This window comes from Drosophila arizonae, unplaced genomic scaffold, assembly GCF_054131065.1.
Source record: "Drosophila arizonae isolate 15081-1271.41 unplaced genomic scaffold, UAZ_ARI_1.0 ARI_Backbone_115, whole genome shotgun sequence".
Classification (NCBI taxonomy): Eukaryota; Metazoa; Arthropoda; class Insecta; order Diptera; family Drosophilidae; genus Drosophila; species Drosophila arizonae.
The window spans coordinates 5,935-26,942 of NW_028315218.1; the positions used below are offsets into that span (position 1 = coordinate 5,935).

The following is a 21,008-nucleotide window of genomic DNA, read 5'->3' on the forward strand; positions in this document are numbered from 1 at the left end:
TCTTAGCAGCACGTCTTGTTTCATCAACGCCTTCTCAATCACTGCCCTCGTCTTTTTATGGAGTTGCCATCCTGTTGCTATTGTGTAACTAGGATGCCACACCGCTCGACAACGCTTCTCATGCCACATTACATTCGGTCATCCTGATCATCATCTGCCCCAGATGATTCCTCTGAATCTGTTCCTTCGTTGTAGTCCAAATAACGCCAAAGCTTCATGTTGTCTTCACTGGTGCACGTCATATTCGGGCCTGAAAAATCTGCAGACTTCTTTACTTCATACCTACCATTTCTTTTTACTTTGGTAACTTCGTATGGTCCAAGATATTTGTTTGCCAGCTTTCTGCCCGTTACAAATTGTGTGACTCTAATGGCTACTAGGTCTCCCAACTGATAGCCGTGTGGTCCCTTTCGTTTTTTGTCAAAGTTGCGCTTATATTTGGTTTGTGCTTCTTGTATCTGCTGTCTTGCTTCTGCTCTTATACGGTTGCGATCATCTTGTAGTGATACTAGTATTTCCTCTTCTAAGATTTTTTTCAATTCGGGGTCTGTCTCGTTTCTCATTTTTACTCCAAACATGATTTCAAATGGTGTAAACTTTGTTGACGAATGCATATGGGAATTTAAACATTGCTGCACCTGTGATGTATATTTATACCATTTAGATGTTTCTGCTGCTGACATCTTGGCGAGAACAGAAATTATGACTCGATTAACACGTTCTATTTGACCATTTCCTCTTGCCACTCCTGTAGTTGTCTCGATGTGATCTATCTTTCGGTTTGTACAGAACTCCTTAAATTGCTTTGATGTGAATGCGGCGCCTCTATCGCTTATTATGCGTTGTGGATTTCCGAAAATTTCTACCCAAGAATTCAAATGTTTGATAACTTCCGCTGTATCTGTTGACTTTGTAGGATATAGCCAAACATATTTGGAAAATCCATCTACGACTGCAAATATGTATTTATAGCTTTTTGATGTAGGATCCAGCGATCCCAGATGATCAACGTGTAATGTGGTCAATGGAGCTTCTCCTTTGTCAATACAATGTAAAAAGTCCTCCTGTTTTCCGAGCTTCTGGTTGTGTGTGATGCACTGTATGCAGTTAGAAATAAACTGCCCGATTTTTCTATCCGCATAGTGGAATATAATAGTCTTGTTGTATAGCGTGCTTTGTCTTCTGAACACCCATATGACCAAAGTTGTGAGCCGACCGTATTATCTCTTTTTCCATGCTTTTCGGTACTGCTAGCAAATCCAGTCCATTCATTTGTTTATAAATCAGATTATTTTTAATTTTGAAATCCGCGTACGGCTTATGCTTTAAAACTTCGTATACTGCTGCTAGTTTTTCGTCCTTTTTTTGCGCTCTTAAGATTTGAGCGTGCACTTCCGAAGAGACAATCATTACTGGATATCTACTCAAGCTATCCACATGTTTCATCCTTTCTCCTGCGCGGTGTTCTATTTGGAATGTAAAATCTTGTAAGTGCATTAACCATTGGACGACTTCTCTTGGCATATCTTTTTTTACAGCCGTCAGTTTAAATGCTGCACAGTCTGTCACTAAGACAAATTCTATTCCCATCAGATAATGACGTAACTTCTTTGTAGCGAGGTAGGCCGCTTTTACCTCTAAGAAATAGCTGTGTAATTTTTCTTCTTGTACACTTGTCTTCTTGCTCCAGTAAACAACGGGATGCCACTTATCGTCATTCTCCTGTAAGAGTGTAGCGCCAAAGCCATCTTTTGACGCATCCACATGCAACTGTGTTTTTGCCGTAAACTGGAATATTTTTAAAACCGGTTCATTTATCAAAATCTCTTTTAATTTTTCGATCGCTTGTACTTGTGGACCTGCTATAATAAATTCCGCATCTTTCTTTAACAACTGCGTCAACGGTCTCGCTATTATAGCATAATCACGTATGAACTTTCTATAATAGCCGGTCAGTCCCAAAAAAGCCTGCACGCCTCTAATATTTTTTGGCAATTGAAATTTTTGAACCGCCTTAACCTTTTCTTTGCCGGGCCATACAACTCCATTCTCTACTTCATGTCCGAGAAAACTTATTCTTTTCTTAAGAAATTGACATTTGGACCATTTGATCTGCAATCCAAACTGACGTGATTGCTCCAAAACGATCTTCACGTTTTCCAAGCATTTCTCCGCTGTTGAGCCAAACACCACAATATCGTCTACATAAATCTCCATTATTCCTAAATTTATAAATTCTTGAAATATGAAATTTATGAATCTGACAAAGACTGCTGGAGAATTACAAAATCCAAAAGGCGCTTTGTTAAATTCAAAAAGACCTTGTTTCGTGACAAATGCTGTATACTTGCGACTTTCTTCGTCCACATCAACATGAAAAAATCCGTTTTTTAGGTCCATAACCGTAAAGTATTTTGCGCTCTGCATTTTCTCCAAAACTTCCTCAACTATTGGTACTGGAAATCTATCCTTTAACACAAGCGTGTTCAGCTTGCGATAATCTATGCAGAGTCTGTGCGATCCATCCTTCTTTTTAGCTAATACGACTCTGCTAGCCACATCAGAGGTAGATTGACGAACGATTCCTTGTTGCATCCATTCATCGACTTGATCCTCTACAAATTTTTGTTCGCTTGCTGATAATCGACTGGGACTCTCTCTAAACGCGATATTCGGCCCATTTGGTAGAATACACAGCTTTATTGGACACCTCCGTGGTTCATCTATAGGCTTGTAGTTCCTTATAAGTTCTGCAACTTCTGCCGCATATCTCGGTTCGACATCTATTTCATCTTTGGAGCTGATCACATTCAAAATATTGTAGTTATCAGCGCTGCTCTCTCTTTCTTTATTTTCTAGTACCTCCGTAGCAACATTGCCCAGTCCAAATAGTTTTGCGCAGCGTTTCTGAAGCGGACGATCTTGAAAAAGTTCATCGTATTTTCCTCGCGTCATTATTGATACGTCGGCGCCCGTATCTATCAAGCATCTGAATTTGCTGTCCTCAATTTGCATTTCCTTCATTCGGTTATCGTTGTACGTTTTAACGACTACGTTTACTGCTTTCATCTCTCCCGAACATTCCTTCGATACATGTCCGAATCCACCACATTTGAAGCATTTAATACCTGCCTGGCAATCGGCTTTTTTATGATCCGTTGATCCACAATTGAAACAATGCATTTTTTTCACTCTGTCGTTTATTTTGGCTTGATCACTGGTCGACTCCTAAACAGGCGGTCACAGGTCCGCTGACGACCTTGATCCGCACAGCAAGAGGTCTCCAGCTTGTACACGACGTCTTAATTTGCAATCCTTGCAAGGGGGGGGGGAGTATGTTAATGACAGATCCCATTAACAAGAATTGCTCCTCCCGCACCACACAATGTTATGTTGTTAACAGCATTCTGTTAATAACATAACGCAGTTCTCCTACTGGTTCGCGGTATTTAGCGCCCCGCTGGGGACTTCACCCCACTTGCCTCACTTGCCTCTCCTGGTATTGACGAGACATACATCTTTACGAATGCTATACGAGCAACACAGCTTTAATCTAAGAAATAAAGACGAGGAAATTACAACCCGGTCTTTTTACTTATCGGCGACGCCACCACTCCAACATATATATATATATATATATATATACAATATATACGCGTCATCAGGTTAGCGCCCCCCCTTTACACTCAACCTCAGAGCTAAATAAAATCTAAACCATCAGAGCTCTATCTTTGAAATTTTTATATATTATACTCCATTTATTTCTCTTTAAAATACAAAAAGAATGGCTACTGTTACAATAAGGATTATTTTTAAATAATTTTTTTTGTAAATGTACAAAAAAACATGTAAAAAAAATTTGGTCATCAGATTAGCGCCCCCTGCGCTAAATTCAATTTATTTAAGTTAATGACCAAAAATAACACCTGTATTTTAAGCTATTGTTATTTTTAAGTAATATTAGTAGTGCGTAGTGCCGTTTTTTGTTTGAAATTACTTCAAAAATTCGATTAGGAATGGAATTATAAAGTTGTTCAATATTATTCAAGGATATGGTTGACTAAGCGTGTTCAGTACCTTCGATTAACTCTGTCTTTGTACTATAATGCTTTCCGGACTCATATACTTTCCTGACCAACCATCCCCAGACGTTTCCAATGATATTAAGGTCGAGTGAGTATGGTGGCCACTCCATGAGATCAATTTTTTGGCCCTGAATCCAGGACTTCAGGGATCGGGCGGTCTGAATTGGGGCAATATCATGCTGGAAAATCTAATGCCGGTTTTCAAACAGGTTATAGAAATGCGGAACAGCAGTTTTAAACACGATATTATGGTCCTATGTTCTTCTATGAGTAGGTCATGGATATAATAATTATATCCATCAGTTCCTTCAAAATTCAATTTTTCTCATCAGAAAAGACAACATGCTGCCATTGGGTAGACCACGTCATATTCGCCCGGCCAAAATTAATACGTATTTCTTTTCTCAGCATATCGACTGGTGTCTTTTTTTTTACATTCTGTTTCTTTAAGTAATTAACTTTCTTAATTGCTCTTTAGACCGTTGTTAAGCTCGTCTTAACACTAATTTTAACCCTAATCTTGGTGGTCGATTCGTGGGAATTCGAAGCTTCTCGAACTAATGCTCTTCTATTTCCTTCTGAAATCACTTGATTATTGCCGCTTATATAGTTTTTCCAATGTCTTCCCTATTTGTAAGTTTTCTTTTTTTTCCTGATTTTTCAGCAATTGTATGGTTGCATAGTCTAGATTCAAAGTATGCTTCAATCTTTGATTTTCAACCAAAGATAAAACTGTTTCTTTACCCATACTATAAATATATTGAATATTTTGAGCTTCACACAAAATTTGGTGAGTGTAATTTCCAAAATAAGCAAGATAATTACAATTGCATTTGGGGGCGCTAATCTGATGACGCAAAATAAGTGCACATTTTTTGCGAAAATAGAGCAGAATAGAAAATAAAACAAAACGGGTTTTCACTCGCTTTTTTTTTGGTATGAGAGATATGATGATAATGAAATAAAAAAAATAAAAAAAAAAAAAAACAAGAAGTTACGTGCAATAGGCAAAGAGAAAAACGTAAAAGAAAATGAGTGTAAGGGGGGGCGCTAACCTGATGACGCGAAGTGTATATATATATATAGTAATATATCCATCAGCACTCACCCACAATCATCACTCTGCACCAAAGCCACTCAACATAAACAAATCGCCCTAGCGACTACTTATAAACAAATCGCCTCAGCAACAATCATCCCATCGTCCACACATACAAACGAATCGCACTCCAACGCACTAAACCCTTCCCGTGGGAACTGCATACGCAGCATATTTGGGAGTCACCGATCAGGCCACTCACTTCGCCACAATCACGCCACCATCGATACATATTTCTAGCTATATAAGACAAACAAATCATCAATTCAACTTCAGTTTTCAACTCAGCTCTAAGACCGATTGTACATAAGTTATTAAGAATAAAATTTTTTTTATCTCAACAATAACGTCGGTTTTATTATTGGCGCAGCCGGTAGGATTGATTTGGTGAATACTAAGATCATCATTCCTAATCCGCTAAAGTACTACGTGACCTCTCGCGTGTGCAATCAGACTTCTAGTTAAAATATAGACCCGCTGGACTATTTAGAAGTTCTGCGTAGTGGAAATCAACCACTACATAACATTTGTGTTCGGGACTTACATATCGCTCGATCCCAAAAAGTCATAAGTGTTATATCAAAAAAAAAAAATTTACAACCCGTTCAATTATAAACGATTAATCCAACTAAGTGAAATAATCGAGTGAACGAATAATTCAATCACAATTAAATGCCAACTGTGTGCAAGTTAAAAGTGAATTAACAAAACCAAAAACTGTTCAACTAATAACGATTGATCCAATTAAGCGAAACAATCAAAAGAACAGAAACCCACTCACAATTTCGTGCCAACTGTGTGTAACCTAATAGTGAGCTAACTACTTAAAAAAAAAAACTCTCAAACAAACAAGTGCTTAAGAACCAATTAAACGGCTCCACCATGACTCTGGAATTGTCGGAGACCCACCTCAATCAGGCCCTAACTCTTCTAAGGCAGGTGCCTATATTCGACGGTGACACCAACGGATTAAGTGCTTTCATCAGACGTATCGACTATATAATACAACTATATCCAACAAAGGACGTCCGCCAGCATAGCCTAATGTATGGAACCATCGAGATGCTACTAACTGGAGCAGCACAACGAGTGTCCCAACTCACACAAGCCACAGGTTGGACTAGTCTTCGATCCGCCCTGATCAGTGAGTTCAAAACTCACACACCTTGCGAGGAACTTCTACGACGTTTGTACAACACCAATTTCAACGGAAGCCTTCGTAAGTTTATCGAAGAATTAGAACATAAGACATTCATAATTGTAAACAAGTTAACATTAGAAGGCGAACCCCGCCAATGCTACACTCTATATAAATGCAATGAATAATACAGTAAAAGAAGTTATTACTAGAAAGTTACCAGATAGGCTCTATATGACTTTAGCGAAGTTTGATATTTCAACAGTGTCTAACTTTAAAACAAGTAGCCCAAAGAGAAGGCTTATATGAAAATAGTTTCGCAGACAAACCCAAGTACTCTTCGAAGTCAACTGATTCTCAAACTTATTCTAAACAAAACCAAACTCAAAGTAATTATAAACCAACACAAAATCAAACGAATTACAAACAAAATAATTATCAATCCACTTCAACAGGACAGAATAATCCTACTAACCAACAACTTTATACTGAGTTCCGTAGCAAATTAAATCACGAAACGCAACAAAATCCTCTAAACTATCAACAGACCACTCAAACTCAAAGTCCTTTCCCTAACCAACCAACTAAACGAATTAGAGAAAGCAACAGCGGACAGACTAAAATGGATTGGTCAGAAAATTTTCATCAATCTGCCTCGGATCAAACCAGACCGATAACACCAATCGAACAAACCCCTACATCAGACTCATCTTAAATGATACACCCCTTAAATGCATAATAGACACAGGTTCTTCCATAAACCTTATTAACAAAAACTTTTTCAATTTCCCAGAAACTAAAGAACATCTAAAAGTTCAAACCATTAAAGGTATAATAGAACTCAATAAAAGCGTCTCATTCGCAAGCAGCAAACTCTGCCCCACTATACAAAAATTCTATTGTCACAATTTCTCAGACAGTTACGATATACTATTAGGTAGAAATTACCTCTCGGCATCCAAAGCCATCATTAATTATGCAGAAGATAACATAACCATAGGGAACTACACTTTCAAATTCAAATATAATAAAGAAATTTCCAATGAAACCCCTTACCCTCCAACAGAATTCGAGTACGACTTATTTTCGTACGAAATAAATAATAATATTGAAGAAAAATACGAATACAGACTGGACCATCTAAATCCAGAAGAAACAAATAAATTAAAAAAAATACTTCACGACTATAGTGACATTCAGTACAGAAAAGGTGAAAATTTGACCTTTACTAGTACAATCAAACATAAAATAATAACCAAACATGAGGACCCCATCTATAAATACCCTTATAGACACCCTCAAATTCTTGACCAAGAAGTCAACAAGCAAATTAACGAAATGTTAGAACAGGGAATCATTAGAAAATCTAATTCACCCTATTGTTCACCCATATGGATCGTACCTAAAAAAGAGGACGCTTCCAAAGAAAAAAAATATCGATTAGTCATTGACTATCGTGGACTTAATGAAATCACAATAGATGATAAATACCCAATACCCATCATGGATGAAATCCTTGATAAACTTGGCAAATGCCAATATTTTACCACTATCGATCTAGCAAAGGGCTTCCATCAAATTCAAATGGACCCTCAATCAATCGCAAAAACTGCATTCTCAACAAAACAAGGGCATTACGAATTCACCCGTATGCCTTTCGGGTTAAAAAACGCCCCTGCAACCTTTCAAAGATGTATGAATAACCTTTTAGAAGACTTAATCTTCAAAGACTGTCTAGTTTACCTCGACGACATAATCATATTCTCAACTTCACTAGATGAACACTTAGCTTCCATAAAAAAGGTATTTGACAGATTACGCAAAGCAAATTTAAAACTCCAATTAGACAAATGCGAATTTCTAAAAAAGGAAACACAATTCTTAGGACATATAATAACAACAGAAGGAATCAAACCTAATCCCGATAAAGTAGCAGCTATAGTAAATTTTCCAATTCCCAAGACACCAAAAGAAATTAAATCGTTCCTAGGTCTTTGCGGATTTTACCGCAAGTTTATTCCAAATTTTGCCAAAATAGCAAAACCACTCACTCTAGGATTGAAAAAGGAATCCAAAATTGATATAACTAACCAAGAATTCATCTCAGCTTTCGAGAAAATGAAAGTACTTATAACAAATGACCCAATACTAATCTATCCAGATTTCAATAAAACTTTCTCTCTAACCACAGACGCAAGTAATGTGGCTATAGGAGCAGTCCTCTCACAGGACCACAAAGCAATCTGTTTCGCAAGTAGAACTTTAAATGATCACGAACTCAATTATTCAGCAATAGAAAAAGAACTATTAGCCATCGTATGGGCTACCAAATACTTCAGACCATATCTCTTCGGTCGAAAATTCCAAATCCTTAGCGATCATAAACCACTAGTATGGCTACACAATATTAAAGAACCAAACATGAAATTACAAAGATGGAAGATTAAATTAAACTGAATACGACTATACTATTAAATATCTACCAGGAAAGGAAAACCACGTAGCAGATGCCCTCTCTAGAATCAAACTAGAAGAAAATCTTTTAGGAGAAGAAATTAACAGTTCCCGAGCAACCATTCATAGTGCTCAAGAAGACAATCAAAACTTAATACCTATTTCAGAAAGACCTTTAAACTTATATAACAGACAAATCGAATTTATAAAAGGTAACGAAGACAAAATCGACATAATACATTATTTCCATAAAACAAAAATAAAAATAACATACATAGAAATGACAGATACACTTGCCAAAAACATAATTAAAGAATATCTTTGTTTAAAAAATAATGCCTTATACTTTCATCACCTCTCAGATTTCCCAATATTCCAAAAAGCTTACGCTGATATTATAAATCCCGATAGTAAAACGAAAACGTTAAGAACTTCAACAAAATTACAAGATATCCTCACCTTTGCAGAATTTAAAGAAATAATTCTTTCAAACCATAAGAAATTACTCCACCCCGGTATTACAAAAACGACCAACTGGTTCAGAGAAAAATATTACTTTCCAGACCACCAAAATCTAATACAAAATATCATTAACGAATGCGAAATTTGCAATCTATCTAAAACTGAAAACAGAAACACAAAACTGACTTTTGAAATCACTCCAGAAGTATACAATCCCAGAGACAAATACGTCATGGACTTTTATTTAATTGACAACAGACAATTTTTATCTTGCATTGACATATATTCGAAATACGGAAACTTAGTAGAAGTAAACAGTCGTGATTGGCTCGAAACTAAAAGAGCAATCATAAAAATTTTCAATGACATGGGAAAGCCCATCGAAATAAAAGCAGATAAAGATTCAGCATTTATATGCGCAGCTCTCCAAGCTTGGTTACAATCCTGAAAAGGTAAAAATTAATATCACCACTAGCAAAAACGGTATTTCAGACATAGAAAGATTCCACCGAACAATTAACGAAAAACTTAGAATTATTAATACAGAATCCGACATAGAAAACAAACAGACGAATTCGAAACCATTCTATATATTTATAACCATAAGACAAAACACTTGACAACAAACAGAACCCCAGCTGACATATTTATATACGCAGGTACACCTGAATATAATACACAAGCAAATAAGATAAATCAAATCAAAAATCTCAACAAAAACCGAATCGACTTCGAAATAGACACAGACTATAAGCACGCCCCATTAGTTAAAACTAAAACAACGACTCCATTCAAGAAGACAGGACAAATAACACAAACTGACGAAAAACATTACATAGAAACTAATAGAGGACGACAAACTACACATTACAAATCAAAATTCAAACGAAAAAAAAAGACTAACGAAAGTAAATACGACAATTAATTCAGAAATCACCATATTACTACTATCAGTTTTATCAATGGCATCTCCCACCCTCAATCAAAGCATTGAAATCAACCCAATAGAAGCACCGAACGGCTACTTAGTTTTCAAAACAGGAACCATGGACTTGCCATCTGACTACGAATATCATTACTTAACAGTGAATTTAACAAAAATACAAAATACGTATAACAACCTACTCAAAGAGACAGAACCGTTTAAAGACATTACGCATATAAAATACTTAATAGACAAATTAAATCGCCAAATGAATGGCATACAAATTATTAAAAGAAATAAAAGAGGCCTAATAAATGCAATAGGAACAGTAAGTAAATATCTTTTCGGCACTTTAGACCAAACCGACAAAGAAGAATTAGAACAAAAAATCAACAATTTAACTCAAAACGATGACTTAAGCTACTTAATAAACGCAGTAAATAAAAACATAGAATTGCTCAATAATTTAACCACCTCACAAGAGGCAGAAAAGAAACTAGATTATCTGATATTCAATATAGAACACTTCACAGAATATATAGAAGATATTGAGTTAGGAATGCAACTAACAAGACTAGGCATTTTCAACCCCAAACTTTTACAGCATCAGCATATGCTAAATATAAATTCTGAAAAAATTCTAAACATAAAGACTTCTACTTGGTTTAAATCAGACACAAACGAAATATTCATAATTTCGCATGTACCGAAGAAAATAAGCAAAACACCACTTTATAAGATTTTACCATACCCAGATAACCAAAATAATACATTAATAGAAAATACTTTTGAGACTTACTACATCTTAAATAATAAAGCATATATAAGAGCCACAAAGAAACAAGAAACAAACGATTGTATAAGTAGCATAATCACTCAAAAATCAACAGAATGTAAATATACCAAAACATTTAAAACATACCAAATCAATTATATAGAACCGAACATTATTGTAACTTGGAACTACCCAAAATCAGAAATCATTCAAAACTGTAATAAAAATAACATTAATATTCAGGGCAATAATATAATTAAAATATATGATTGTAGCCTTCAAATAAATAACATCTCAATTGTAAACACACTTTCCGACTACACACAAACTATCTATGTAACAAATAATATCACAAAAACAGAACCAATATCATTACTACAAACAAAGCAAATAATTTTAGAAAATACTAAATATAATAAGACATTCAATATTATAACCACTACAACTTTTATAATTACTATTATAAGTCTAATACTATTTGTAATCATTAAATTTAAAACAATATCTAAGAAAATTATTATAAGACACGAAACAGCTATAACATCAAGTAATTCAACACCAGAAGAGCAACCACTCCCCGAAATTCATGCACCATTAGAAACCATACCACAATTGTACCCTACATTTTCCGCCTGAGGACAGGCTAATCTCTTTAGGATGGGGAAGTAATATATCCATCAGCACTCACCCACAATCATCACTCTGCACCAAAGCCACTCAACATAAACAAATCGCCCTAGCGACTACTTATAAACAAATCGCCTCAGCAACAATCATCCCATCGTCCACACATACAAACGAATCGCACTCCAACGCACTAAACCCTTCCCGTGGGAACTGCATACGCAGCATATTTGGGAGTCACCGATCAGGCCACTCACTTCGCCACAATCACGCCACCATCGATACATATTTCTAGCTATATAAGACAAACAAATCATCAATTCAACTTCAGTTTTCAACTCAGCTCTAAGACCGATTGTACATAAGTTATTAAGAATAAAATTTTTTTTTATCTCAACAATAACGTCGGTTTTATTATTATATATATATATATATATATATATATATATATACTAGATGGCCCGTCAAACGTTGCATTGCCCTCTATATTGTTTCTAGGTAAAAAATTGTTGAAAGCTATGTTGTTCAGGTTGGGATACACTCTGATTAATTTATTAAATGTCGGATTATATCCGTCTCCAATAATTTCCGCCCCAAATGAAGTCATTTGGAAACAGGCATTGTTTTTTTGAGTGTTCGCTAGAAAATGTCGTGATTCTAGTGTTTCGCCATAAAGAACGCAATGGCTCTGGTGGCGGGACCACTAATGGCAATGTCACTTTACCACTAAGGCAGCACAAACCGGGCGTTTCACCAGCCAACTTCAATGCGCCACAATGCTGGCAAACAACGTACATTGGACCAATGCAAACTAAACGATTCAAGCTGTAATCAATGGTGCAATCATATCGAAACGCTGCTCGATTCAAATCAATCCTTGAACCATTTCTTATTGCCATTTCACGGGCTGCCTCTCTTTGAGAAGCACGAATTAAGGCCCTTCTTTGCTGGGTACTAACGCGGAGCCTTTCTCGGGCGATTTCTCGCTCTTCGTCAGATAATTCCGTTGCCTAATTGCATTATGGGTCCGCCGGGAAAGATTAGATCTTCTAGGACGCGGCATTTTTATTAATAGTAATACTGCCCTCGCACAAAACCATATAAAACAATCGAGTAATATAAATATAAATAATTTACACAAATTTATCTTTGAGACAAACAAATACCTGAACTTTCGAGATATTTAGCTTTTGTAAAAGTCCAAAAATACACTTTTTAATAATTAACTTTTTTTTTTAATTTCGAATTTTGAATTTTTTATTTATTTTTGATTAGTCAGGTTTTAATCTTTTGATTTTTTTTTTTTAATTTTTGCAGATTTTTGATTTGAAATATTTATAAAGTTTAAAAGTCCAAAAATATAAAAAGCCAAAAATACACTTTTTAATAATTAACTTTTTTTTTTTTAATTTCGAATTTTGAATTTTTTATTTATTTTTTGAACAGTCAGGTTTTAATCTTTTAAGTTTTTTAATTTTTGCAGATTTTTGATTTGAAATATTTTTCTTTTTGATTTGGAATTTTTTTGTTGATTTTTTTTTTTTTTTTTTGAATTTTTTTTTTTTTTTTTTTTTTTTTTTTTTTTTTTTTTTTTTTTTTTTGAATAGTCAGGTCTGCTCGAGGCTGTGCCGTAGACTGACTGACTACATTTGTTTATTTACTTCTATACAGGACCGAAAGTGTCACTGTTGTCAAGGCTACTGAGTATAAATGGAAATTTAAATCTTTAGGGAAAAAAACCGAGTTTTTCAAGTATTCGTCAAATTTTTTCAGTATTTTAAAGATCTACTGACCTACTCGTGGCGGAGACAAATCCAACAAATCAAAAACCATGAAAATTGTTCCAGCAGATCTCGAGTTATAAGTGCTTGGACACTTTTACACAACTCTCTTTTATATATATATATATATATATATGTATATAAAATATGTATATATATATATATATACATATTTTAAAAATATCTTCATGTGATTACGTTATTTTTCAAAAGGGTGGGAGGGAGGGAGATGTGGTTTGTACATATCGAGAGCTCACTGTGCTCATCACTATGTCAATAATTGTTTACACTAGAAGGCAACGACACTTACTCATTATTGCATAAACTTATTCATATTCAAGTGCAGTTCAAGTACACCGAAATATGACATGCTAAGAGTGTATCGAACCCCAAACAAGCCGACTCATCATGAATACCATGGAGTGACCGCTTGCAGAATATATGTATGTATGTGCATAACACGCTTTACTCCAATAGTTTACTTTTCACTTCTTATATATAAGCTACCTATGTTAGTATTACATATTACATATTATACAACAGGCAGCGCTGCCACTGAGGCCAGCGACACCCCAGGTTCAGTTATACTTAAATGTGTATCAAAAGAACAGAAAGAACAGAACAAGCTATTCCAAGTCGTCGGAAGCCATAGCTGCAGTCGCTCTTATCACCGAAAACAAATCCTGTGCGTTTCCCATCTTTACACATCCACTTATCTGCTACAAAATATAACTCAGCTTGTTCACTACAAAATATGACTCAAAATATAATTCAACTCACTTATTTCACTTATTTGCTACAAAAATATATCCACTGGCTTTAACTAATTCGCCACAAAATATAATTCAACAGTTTCACTTATTTGCTACAAAATATATCCACTGGCTTCAACTTATTCGCTATGAAATGCAACTCAAAATATAACTTCACAACTTCAGCTTATTCACTACCAATCTTATCGTCTACAAATTTCAGCATCCGCTTCGATTCTGCGTCTTCTTCGCCGAACATTTCTTCGAGACACGGCTCCCAGCCGTCTAGCAACTCGACCATGTCTGCCCATTAGTGCCTCTCCTCGCTCGAGTCGATCTCCGCCGACTCATCCCGTCATCCGCTGCGCGCCTTGCCACTCCCGGGCCTACACCCCTTCCGGTGCCGCCGACGTGTGGATGAACCCTCGGCGCCGTCTGCTGCTTTCCCTTGGCTAGTAGGAATGTGGGGGCCCGGTTTACGGTCGGGGACCGGTCGTCCTCGTCGTTGCCGCCCACGACGCCTAGGCTCGGCTGTCTGACCTTGTTCCGTCGAGTTCTCCGCGCTGGAGAGGGACGCAAGCGATAGGCGTCGGTTTTCGACCGTGCCCGGTCTACAGTCGCGTGCTCTTCTTTCGCTTCATCCCGCGCCGCGATCTCCGGGGCGGGGTTGTCGACGGTGCTCCTCTTGGCGATGGTAGTATTCCCTACCCAGACTCGGTTCCCTTTGCCGACCTCGCACCTCTTCCCGGGAGAACGGCTCCGTGCTGTCGCTGTTCGCGTCCTCGACGCGGACCGAGCCCTTGTCATCGCTGCTGATCTCGATGACATCCTCCATTTCTGTACTTCCCTGTAAGTTCAAGACCTTTAGTTCCTTTCATGTTAATGACCGAATTGGCCCTCTAACTACTACGTTAGTGTTAGCGTTAATAAGTGTATTTACGGGGAAGTTAGTGATTAGCGATATTGATCTAAATCACGTCGTAGTCGGGAAACAACGCCGGCCGCGGCTCATCCACCGCTTCTTCGGCTCCAACTTCCAGGATTGCTTCAATCTCCTCCTCTCCTCGGTGAAATGGCTTCAGCTGTGCGATGTTAGCCACCTTCCTCCTGCGTTCGCCTTCCCTCGTCAGGCGCACCACATTGGGTGAGATGAATTTGACGACTTTGTATGGGCCATAAAAATTGGGCGCCAATCCTTCCACCGCCGCAAATCCTTCCACCGCATTCGACAGCTGATGCTGTCGTAACAGGACCTCCGAGCCCAGCGCTGGCCTCCAGTCAGGCAGTCCAGGCAGCAGCTCGCTATCAGAGGCTTCACCGAGTGATTCGTCCTCTCCGTCGGGTTCTCCTTGGGGTCCATCCGTGGGAGCACCATGGCACTCCCTCATCACTCTGCTCCTCAAACAGCTGGGGTCGCAGAGCTTCCATGGGATAAAATTCTCCTCGTCTATCCGATGACTTTCCATTGAGTTGAGCCATTTCAGCGCCAGGTGATCCGTGATCACATCGAATCTGTAGCCCTCTAGGTAGCACCGCATCTTTCGTGCCGAGTAGTTCAGCTCGGCCTTCAATAACTTTCGACTGGCGTAGGCTATCACCCGTTCTTGACCCTCGGCCTCTTGCGTCAGCACCACACCCAAGCCGTAGTCGCTGGCGTCCGTCTGCAACACGAACTTTGCCGAGAAGTCTGGACAGGCCAAGATAGGCGCGGTTGTTAGCCTCTCCTTGAGCTCCCGTAGTGCCTCTTCCTGCACCTCGCCCCAGATCCACTTCTGATCCTTCTTGAGAAGCCTCATCATTAGTTGTACCAGCGACGCGAAGATTGTCACGAAACGTCTATACATTGCAACTTCTTGAGGTTCGAAGGTGATGGGAGGCTCCGGATCGCCTCGACTTTAGCGGAATCGGTGCAAATCTCCTCGCCGCTTATCGTGTGGCCAAGATATGGCAACTTCTCCCGGAAGAAACTGCATTTCTTACTGTTGACTCTCAAATTGGCCGCACTCCATCGCCGGAAGATTTTTTTCAGATTAGCTACGTGCTGTTCCTTCGTCGCCCCGATGACCACTATGTCATTTAGGTATGCAAACGCATGGGGTTCCATGTCAGGCCCGATGGCTGTATCCAGTGCCCTCTGGCATGTCGAACCCGCCGAATGCAAGCCGAATGGCATCACTCGCCATTGGAACAGTCCTCTGCCTGGCACCGTGAACGCCGTGTATTCCGCTCCTTAGACCCAGCGTGCATATGAATCGTGAGTGTCGCAACCTCTCCAAAAATGTGAAGGATCCTCAGAACAGGGTGTGCATCTGGGATCGAGTGGGCGATAATCTACGCACATGCGTAAACTCTGAAACCGCTGCTACATTTCTCCATGACTTGTCTACCCCACGTCCGTCCTCATCATCTTCGTCACGTTCAGCGCCGATCTATCGGCCAGCCTGATTCGCGACTCCACCTGGCAGCACTCGTCCCGCAAGGCCTGTTGTCGCACGCAATCCTCGCTGACAAAACTGCGCGTGGCCCCGGTGTCGATCGTGCCGGTCATCCTTTGACCCCCGATCACCACCGTCGCGACGACCTTCCATTCTTTTACTAGGAGCGAGTACCTTTCTCATTATCTAATCGGCGCCGCGCCGCTCCCTTGGAGGGCGCCTTTGCCCTTTCCCGCGCTGCTCTGTTCGCAGCACTCCCTCGCAGTCCACAGTGTCGGCAGAATAGCACTGGCGCGTTACGACGGATCTAACGTCCGGCTAGTTGCCTCCGCTGACGGTGTCGTAGCCGGCGTCTCCTTCTGCCCCGCGGCCTGTCCTCCAGATGTCTTCGTGTGGAAAGGGTTGTTCTTCCGCGTGTCCGCTGGCTTGGGCCAGGCAGTCACCACCGAGGTCATTTTCTCTTGCTCCCTCCGCTGACTCTGCACGTTTTAAAATTCTGCAGCCACTGTGTCAGCTGCGTGAAATCGTGACGCCGTCTGTACTCCGGAGCGGCATTCTCGTATGCCCTATTCAGCTCTTGCGCCGGTCTGTATCTAGCCTGCCGCATTGGCAATCTCAGCTAAATTAAATAGTCCTTAAAGGACTCGCCTTCCCGCTGGCGACGCGCTCCCATAACTTGTTCGGCGATACTTCAAGGTGGGTGCCTCTCCGATGGCGGTGAGGATACTAGAGTCCGACATTCAATCCTCATTTCACCACCGCTGCATCATTCCTTTGACCTTTCGTCCCTCCGGCTCCAAGCCGCGCTACTCGCCGTCGGCACGCTAAGCCTCAGCGGCGCTGCCAAAATGAGACCACCCTCCTGGATCTTTCGAAGATCGGGTTTTGATGCTACGCGCGGCGCCCATACTCGGCGTTGCACCTCCCGTAGAGAACCCATTCTCCCGTTTGGACAGTCGCACTTTGACCTCCGCCGAATGGTTACCGCCCTGGATGAACGACGACAATCTCTTTCTTAGGTCCTCCACGCGGCCGTCATCCTCAAGGCCGAGATATCGTGCTACAGCTATCAACTCCTCCTTAGTCCCGAACTGTAGGATGTTCATCCTTCCATCTTACACTATTAATCTGGCTTATTTTCCTCGTATCCACTTAATCTATGTTCCGATTTATTTCGTTCGCTTGATCTAGTTTCTAGAGTTTTCTTACTTGTTTTCTATTATTCTTTCCGCTCGCTTCGTCCAACTCAATTTTTACTCATTTATCCTAGTTTGTTCGCTCCAACTTGCTTTGCTTTCACTACAGTTTTACTTGATTTTTCTCTTCTTCTTTTTACTCTGGTTGCTTTCCTTTGCTTGCTTTTACCTCATTTTGTCTACCTCATTTCTGTCCACCATTGCTTTTATTACTCTCCTTTTACTTTGCTGGACTCTGTTTCAGTTTTCTTGGCCTCTTTTCTTTTACTTCACTTTATTTAACATCGCTTCGCTTTATCTCGCTTGACTTGACTTCGCTTTATCTTCTTTGCTTTTACTTCGCTTGACTTTGTTTTACTTTACCTTGCTTTGTTCCGCTTCACTCCGCTTCAGTTCGTATTATTTTATTTTATTTTATTTTTAGACTCATTCACGAAAGTGAAATGAGTATATTGGTTCTGTGCAATGTCCGTCTTGCTGTCCGTCCCTCCGTATGTCCGTATGAAGCTAAAGACTTGAAATTTGGAACATATACTCGTGGATATCTCTTATAGTGTTAAAATTTTCCAGATCCGCCCACTATGGGCGTGGCAAATCGGAAAATGCATTTTCCGATATACCACAAATCATGTTAGTTGAAGAGCAAGAAAGATGAAATTTGGTATGTAGATCCGCGTCGACCACCCACGATCACGAGCTATGGCGGATATATCTCCGCCCATTGGGGGCGTGGCAAATCGGATAAAACTGTATCTTCAGGAGTTGTACAGCTGGAGCGCTAAAATTTTGCACGTCAGCTAATGTTATGTGTTCGGCGCAGCAGCTAATAATTGCTCTTAATAGTTAAATAAGCTTCTCTTAAGTTAATCTCTTGCCTTTGTCATTCTCATTCGCTGTTAGCGCACTCTTCCACATAAGAATGCATAACACACAAACATATGTAAATCTCATCCGCTCTGTTAATTGCATACTCCTCTTTATTTATATTCTTTTAAACTCTGTACAAAAATAGTCTTCATTCGCGCAACACCTACAAATTTGTCACTCTCGCATCGAGAGTGCCTAAACAGTGTCCACAGACTCGACATTAAATTAATAAATAATAAGCTAAATTATATCGTTTTGGTTTTTATTTTTTGCCTTCGTAACTGATTGGAGCCAGAGTTGTCGAAAAAGCTCGGCAGCTTCAAACATTTTGGTGACCCCGACGTGTTCCTAATACACTCTGTGGTGCTCGCTTAGCGCGTTAAAAGTTATTACACCATCTTGGCGTCGGTCATCAGTGAAATTTACAAAACATTTGTGCAAGATAGTGCATTCAAATTATCAATTTCATTGTGACACAACCTTGTAAAACATTTAACATTTCGTTCGAACTGCATATATGTATGTGTATGCAATTGTCTTGAGTTTTTTGCATCCTCTTTTAATTGCCGTTTCGTTCATCGCGGTTGGCGCCTTCTCAGCTGCATCTGCATAGAAAGCGCGCAAACCTAAAAAGCTGTGTCAATCGTAGAAGACACACACACACACACACATACATAAATCAAAACTCAGATAATCTGCATGCAGTGGCTTTGCATTCTGATTATCTTTATCATTTTTTCTTTCGTCCGTGGATCATCGCGTTTAGCGCCTTTTATGTAGCGTCTGCACAGCTATTCCGAAAATAGTTGTCTCGATCACACACGTACTTACATATGTATATACGTACAGTGGGCTTGCATATAAAATGTGCAGATAAATTATATGTGCATAAGTGGAACTATTAGCTTGTACATTAGCGTTACAATTGCAAGTGCTTTTGCAAAAGTGAACATAATTGACTACATTTGTGACTAAAATTAAAAAAAAATGAATAATTTGGAATCGAGTGCTGATCAAGTGCCTGCATCTCAGGTCACTTATCTAAAGCGTAAAACGAAAGCGCTGTTCGATAGACTCGAAAGTCTATATGCCGAATCAGACGCGGACAAATTAAGCCATATGGATTCGTGTGATTTACGTGTACTTTTGGACTCGATCATCAAATTAGAGTCAAATTTCGATGCGGTTCACACGAACTTAGAAGAATCAGATTTTGAGTCCATATCCAGTGATTTACCTGCGAAATTTGAATCAATTCTACTGAAGTTTAAGGCCCTGCTTCAACGTGAACTGGGAAGTCGGCCAAATCAACAGTTTTCTTCGACACTTAATACAAGCTTTACAAATGCTCATCCAGTGCTCATTATGTCAAATCGGTCGCGTTTGCCGCAGTTGGAATTGCCAAAATTTAGTGGAATCTATACTGAGTGGGAAAACTTTTTCTCTATGTTCAAAACGATCATAGATGCTGACTCTGATCTCAGCCCTATTGAGAAGCTCCAACATCTTCGGTCCTGCTTAAGTGGTGCTGCGCTGGATACCATCGGCTCATTGGAAATAAATAGGGCTAACTATAGCGTCGCTCTGGATATTCTTCAACGTCGATTTGATAATAAACGTTTTATTTTACAGGCACACATCAGAGCGATATTTGGGCTTGAGAAGGCAGATTCATCTGTGGGCAGACTGAGGCAGTTGGCGGATAAGGTTACATCTCACATTCGTGCTATGGATTCTCTTGCATCGAGGGAAAAAGTCGCTGATTGTATCATCGTGCAAACAGTGTTGCAGAAATTGGACAAATGCACTCAGGCCAAATGGGAGGAACGTTTATCGGTTAATGAGTTACCATCGTGGGCCAAGTTGTCAACGTTTTTGCAAGAGCGGTGTCGAATGCTTGAAAATGTGGATCAAGTTTTGCAGGATGGTCAGGTTGGCAAGTCAAGGAAGATCGTGAGTACACATTTAAGAATATCATTTGCTGCTTCCAAAACTCCCAGTTGTTGTGTGTTTTGCGAAGACACGAGCCACATGATATTTCAATGTAAGCGTTTTGAGCAATTGCCACCCATTGCACGACATAAGGAGGCCAAGAGACTCGCTCTGTGCATAAATTGCCTAAGAAAGGGGCATCAGCTGAAAGATTGCAAATCTAGTACCTGCCGCACTTGTCAATCGAAGCACCATACCTTATTGCATTACAATCAATCTTCAGTAGATACATCCAACACTGTCCAACAAACAAATGCAATACATTCCTCTGCTATGGTTGCAATGTCACCTTCTTTGCCTCAAGCCCATCTGTCGCCTCATTCGTCTGATGTTGTGCTTCTAGCCACTGCTATAATCCTTGTTAAGAATCGAGCTGGAACATTCGCTCCGTGTCGTGTACTCTTAGATTCAGGATCTCAACTT

The 21,008-nt window shown here is 39.4% G+C and overlaps 2 protein-coding genes across 3 annotated transcripts; one reads left to right on the forward strand and one right to left on the reverse strand.

Annotated features, from left to right (window-relative positions):
- Positions 1-12,079: 12,079 nt before the first annotated feature.
- Positions 12,080-19,429, reverse strand: LOC149267748 (uncharacterized). Of its 2 annotated transcripts, none has more exons than XR_016271466.1 (2): positions 12,729-19,429; positions 12,080-12,642 (listed from the first exon to the last, which is right to left on the reverse strand). XR_016271466.1 is itself a non-coding variant. In XM_089476201.1 (2 exons), exon 1 carries the CDS (start codon positions 15,937-15,939, stop codon positions 15,064-15,066), a length of 876 nt encoding a protein of 291 aa, XP_089332327.1. In that variant the 5' UTR covers positions 15,940-19,429; the 3' UTR covers positions 12,080-14,942; positions 15,036-15,063. The 2 variants fall into 2 exon arrangements, 1 of the variants encoding a protein (XP_089332327.1); XM_089476201.1 differs by having other exon boundaries at positions 12,080-14,942; positions 15,036-19,429.
- Positions 19,430-19,451: 22 nt separating this feature from the next.
- LOC149267749 (uncharacterized) lies at positions 19,452-20,546 on the forward strand (the record flags this gene model as incomplete). The annotated part of the gene is made up of 1 exon (XM_089476202.1): positions 19,452-20,546. A coding segment is annotated over exon 1 (966 nt), but the record flags the coding sequence as incomplete, so codon positions are not given.
- Positions 20,547-21,008: the final 462 nt, after the last annotated feature.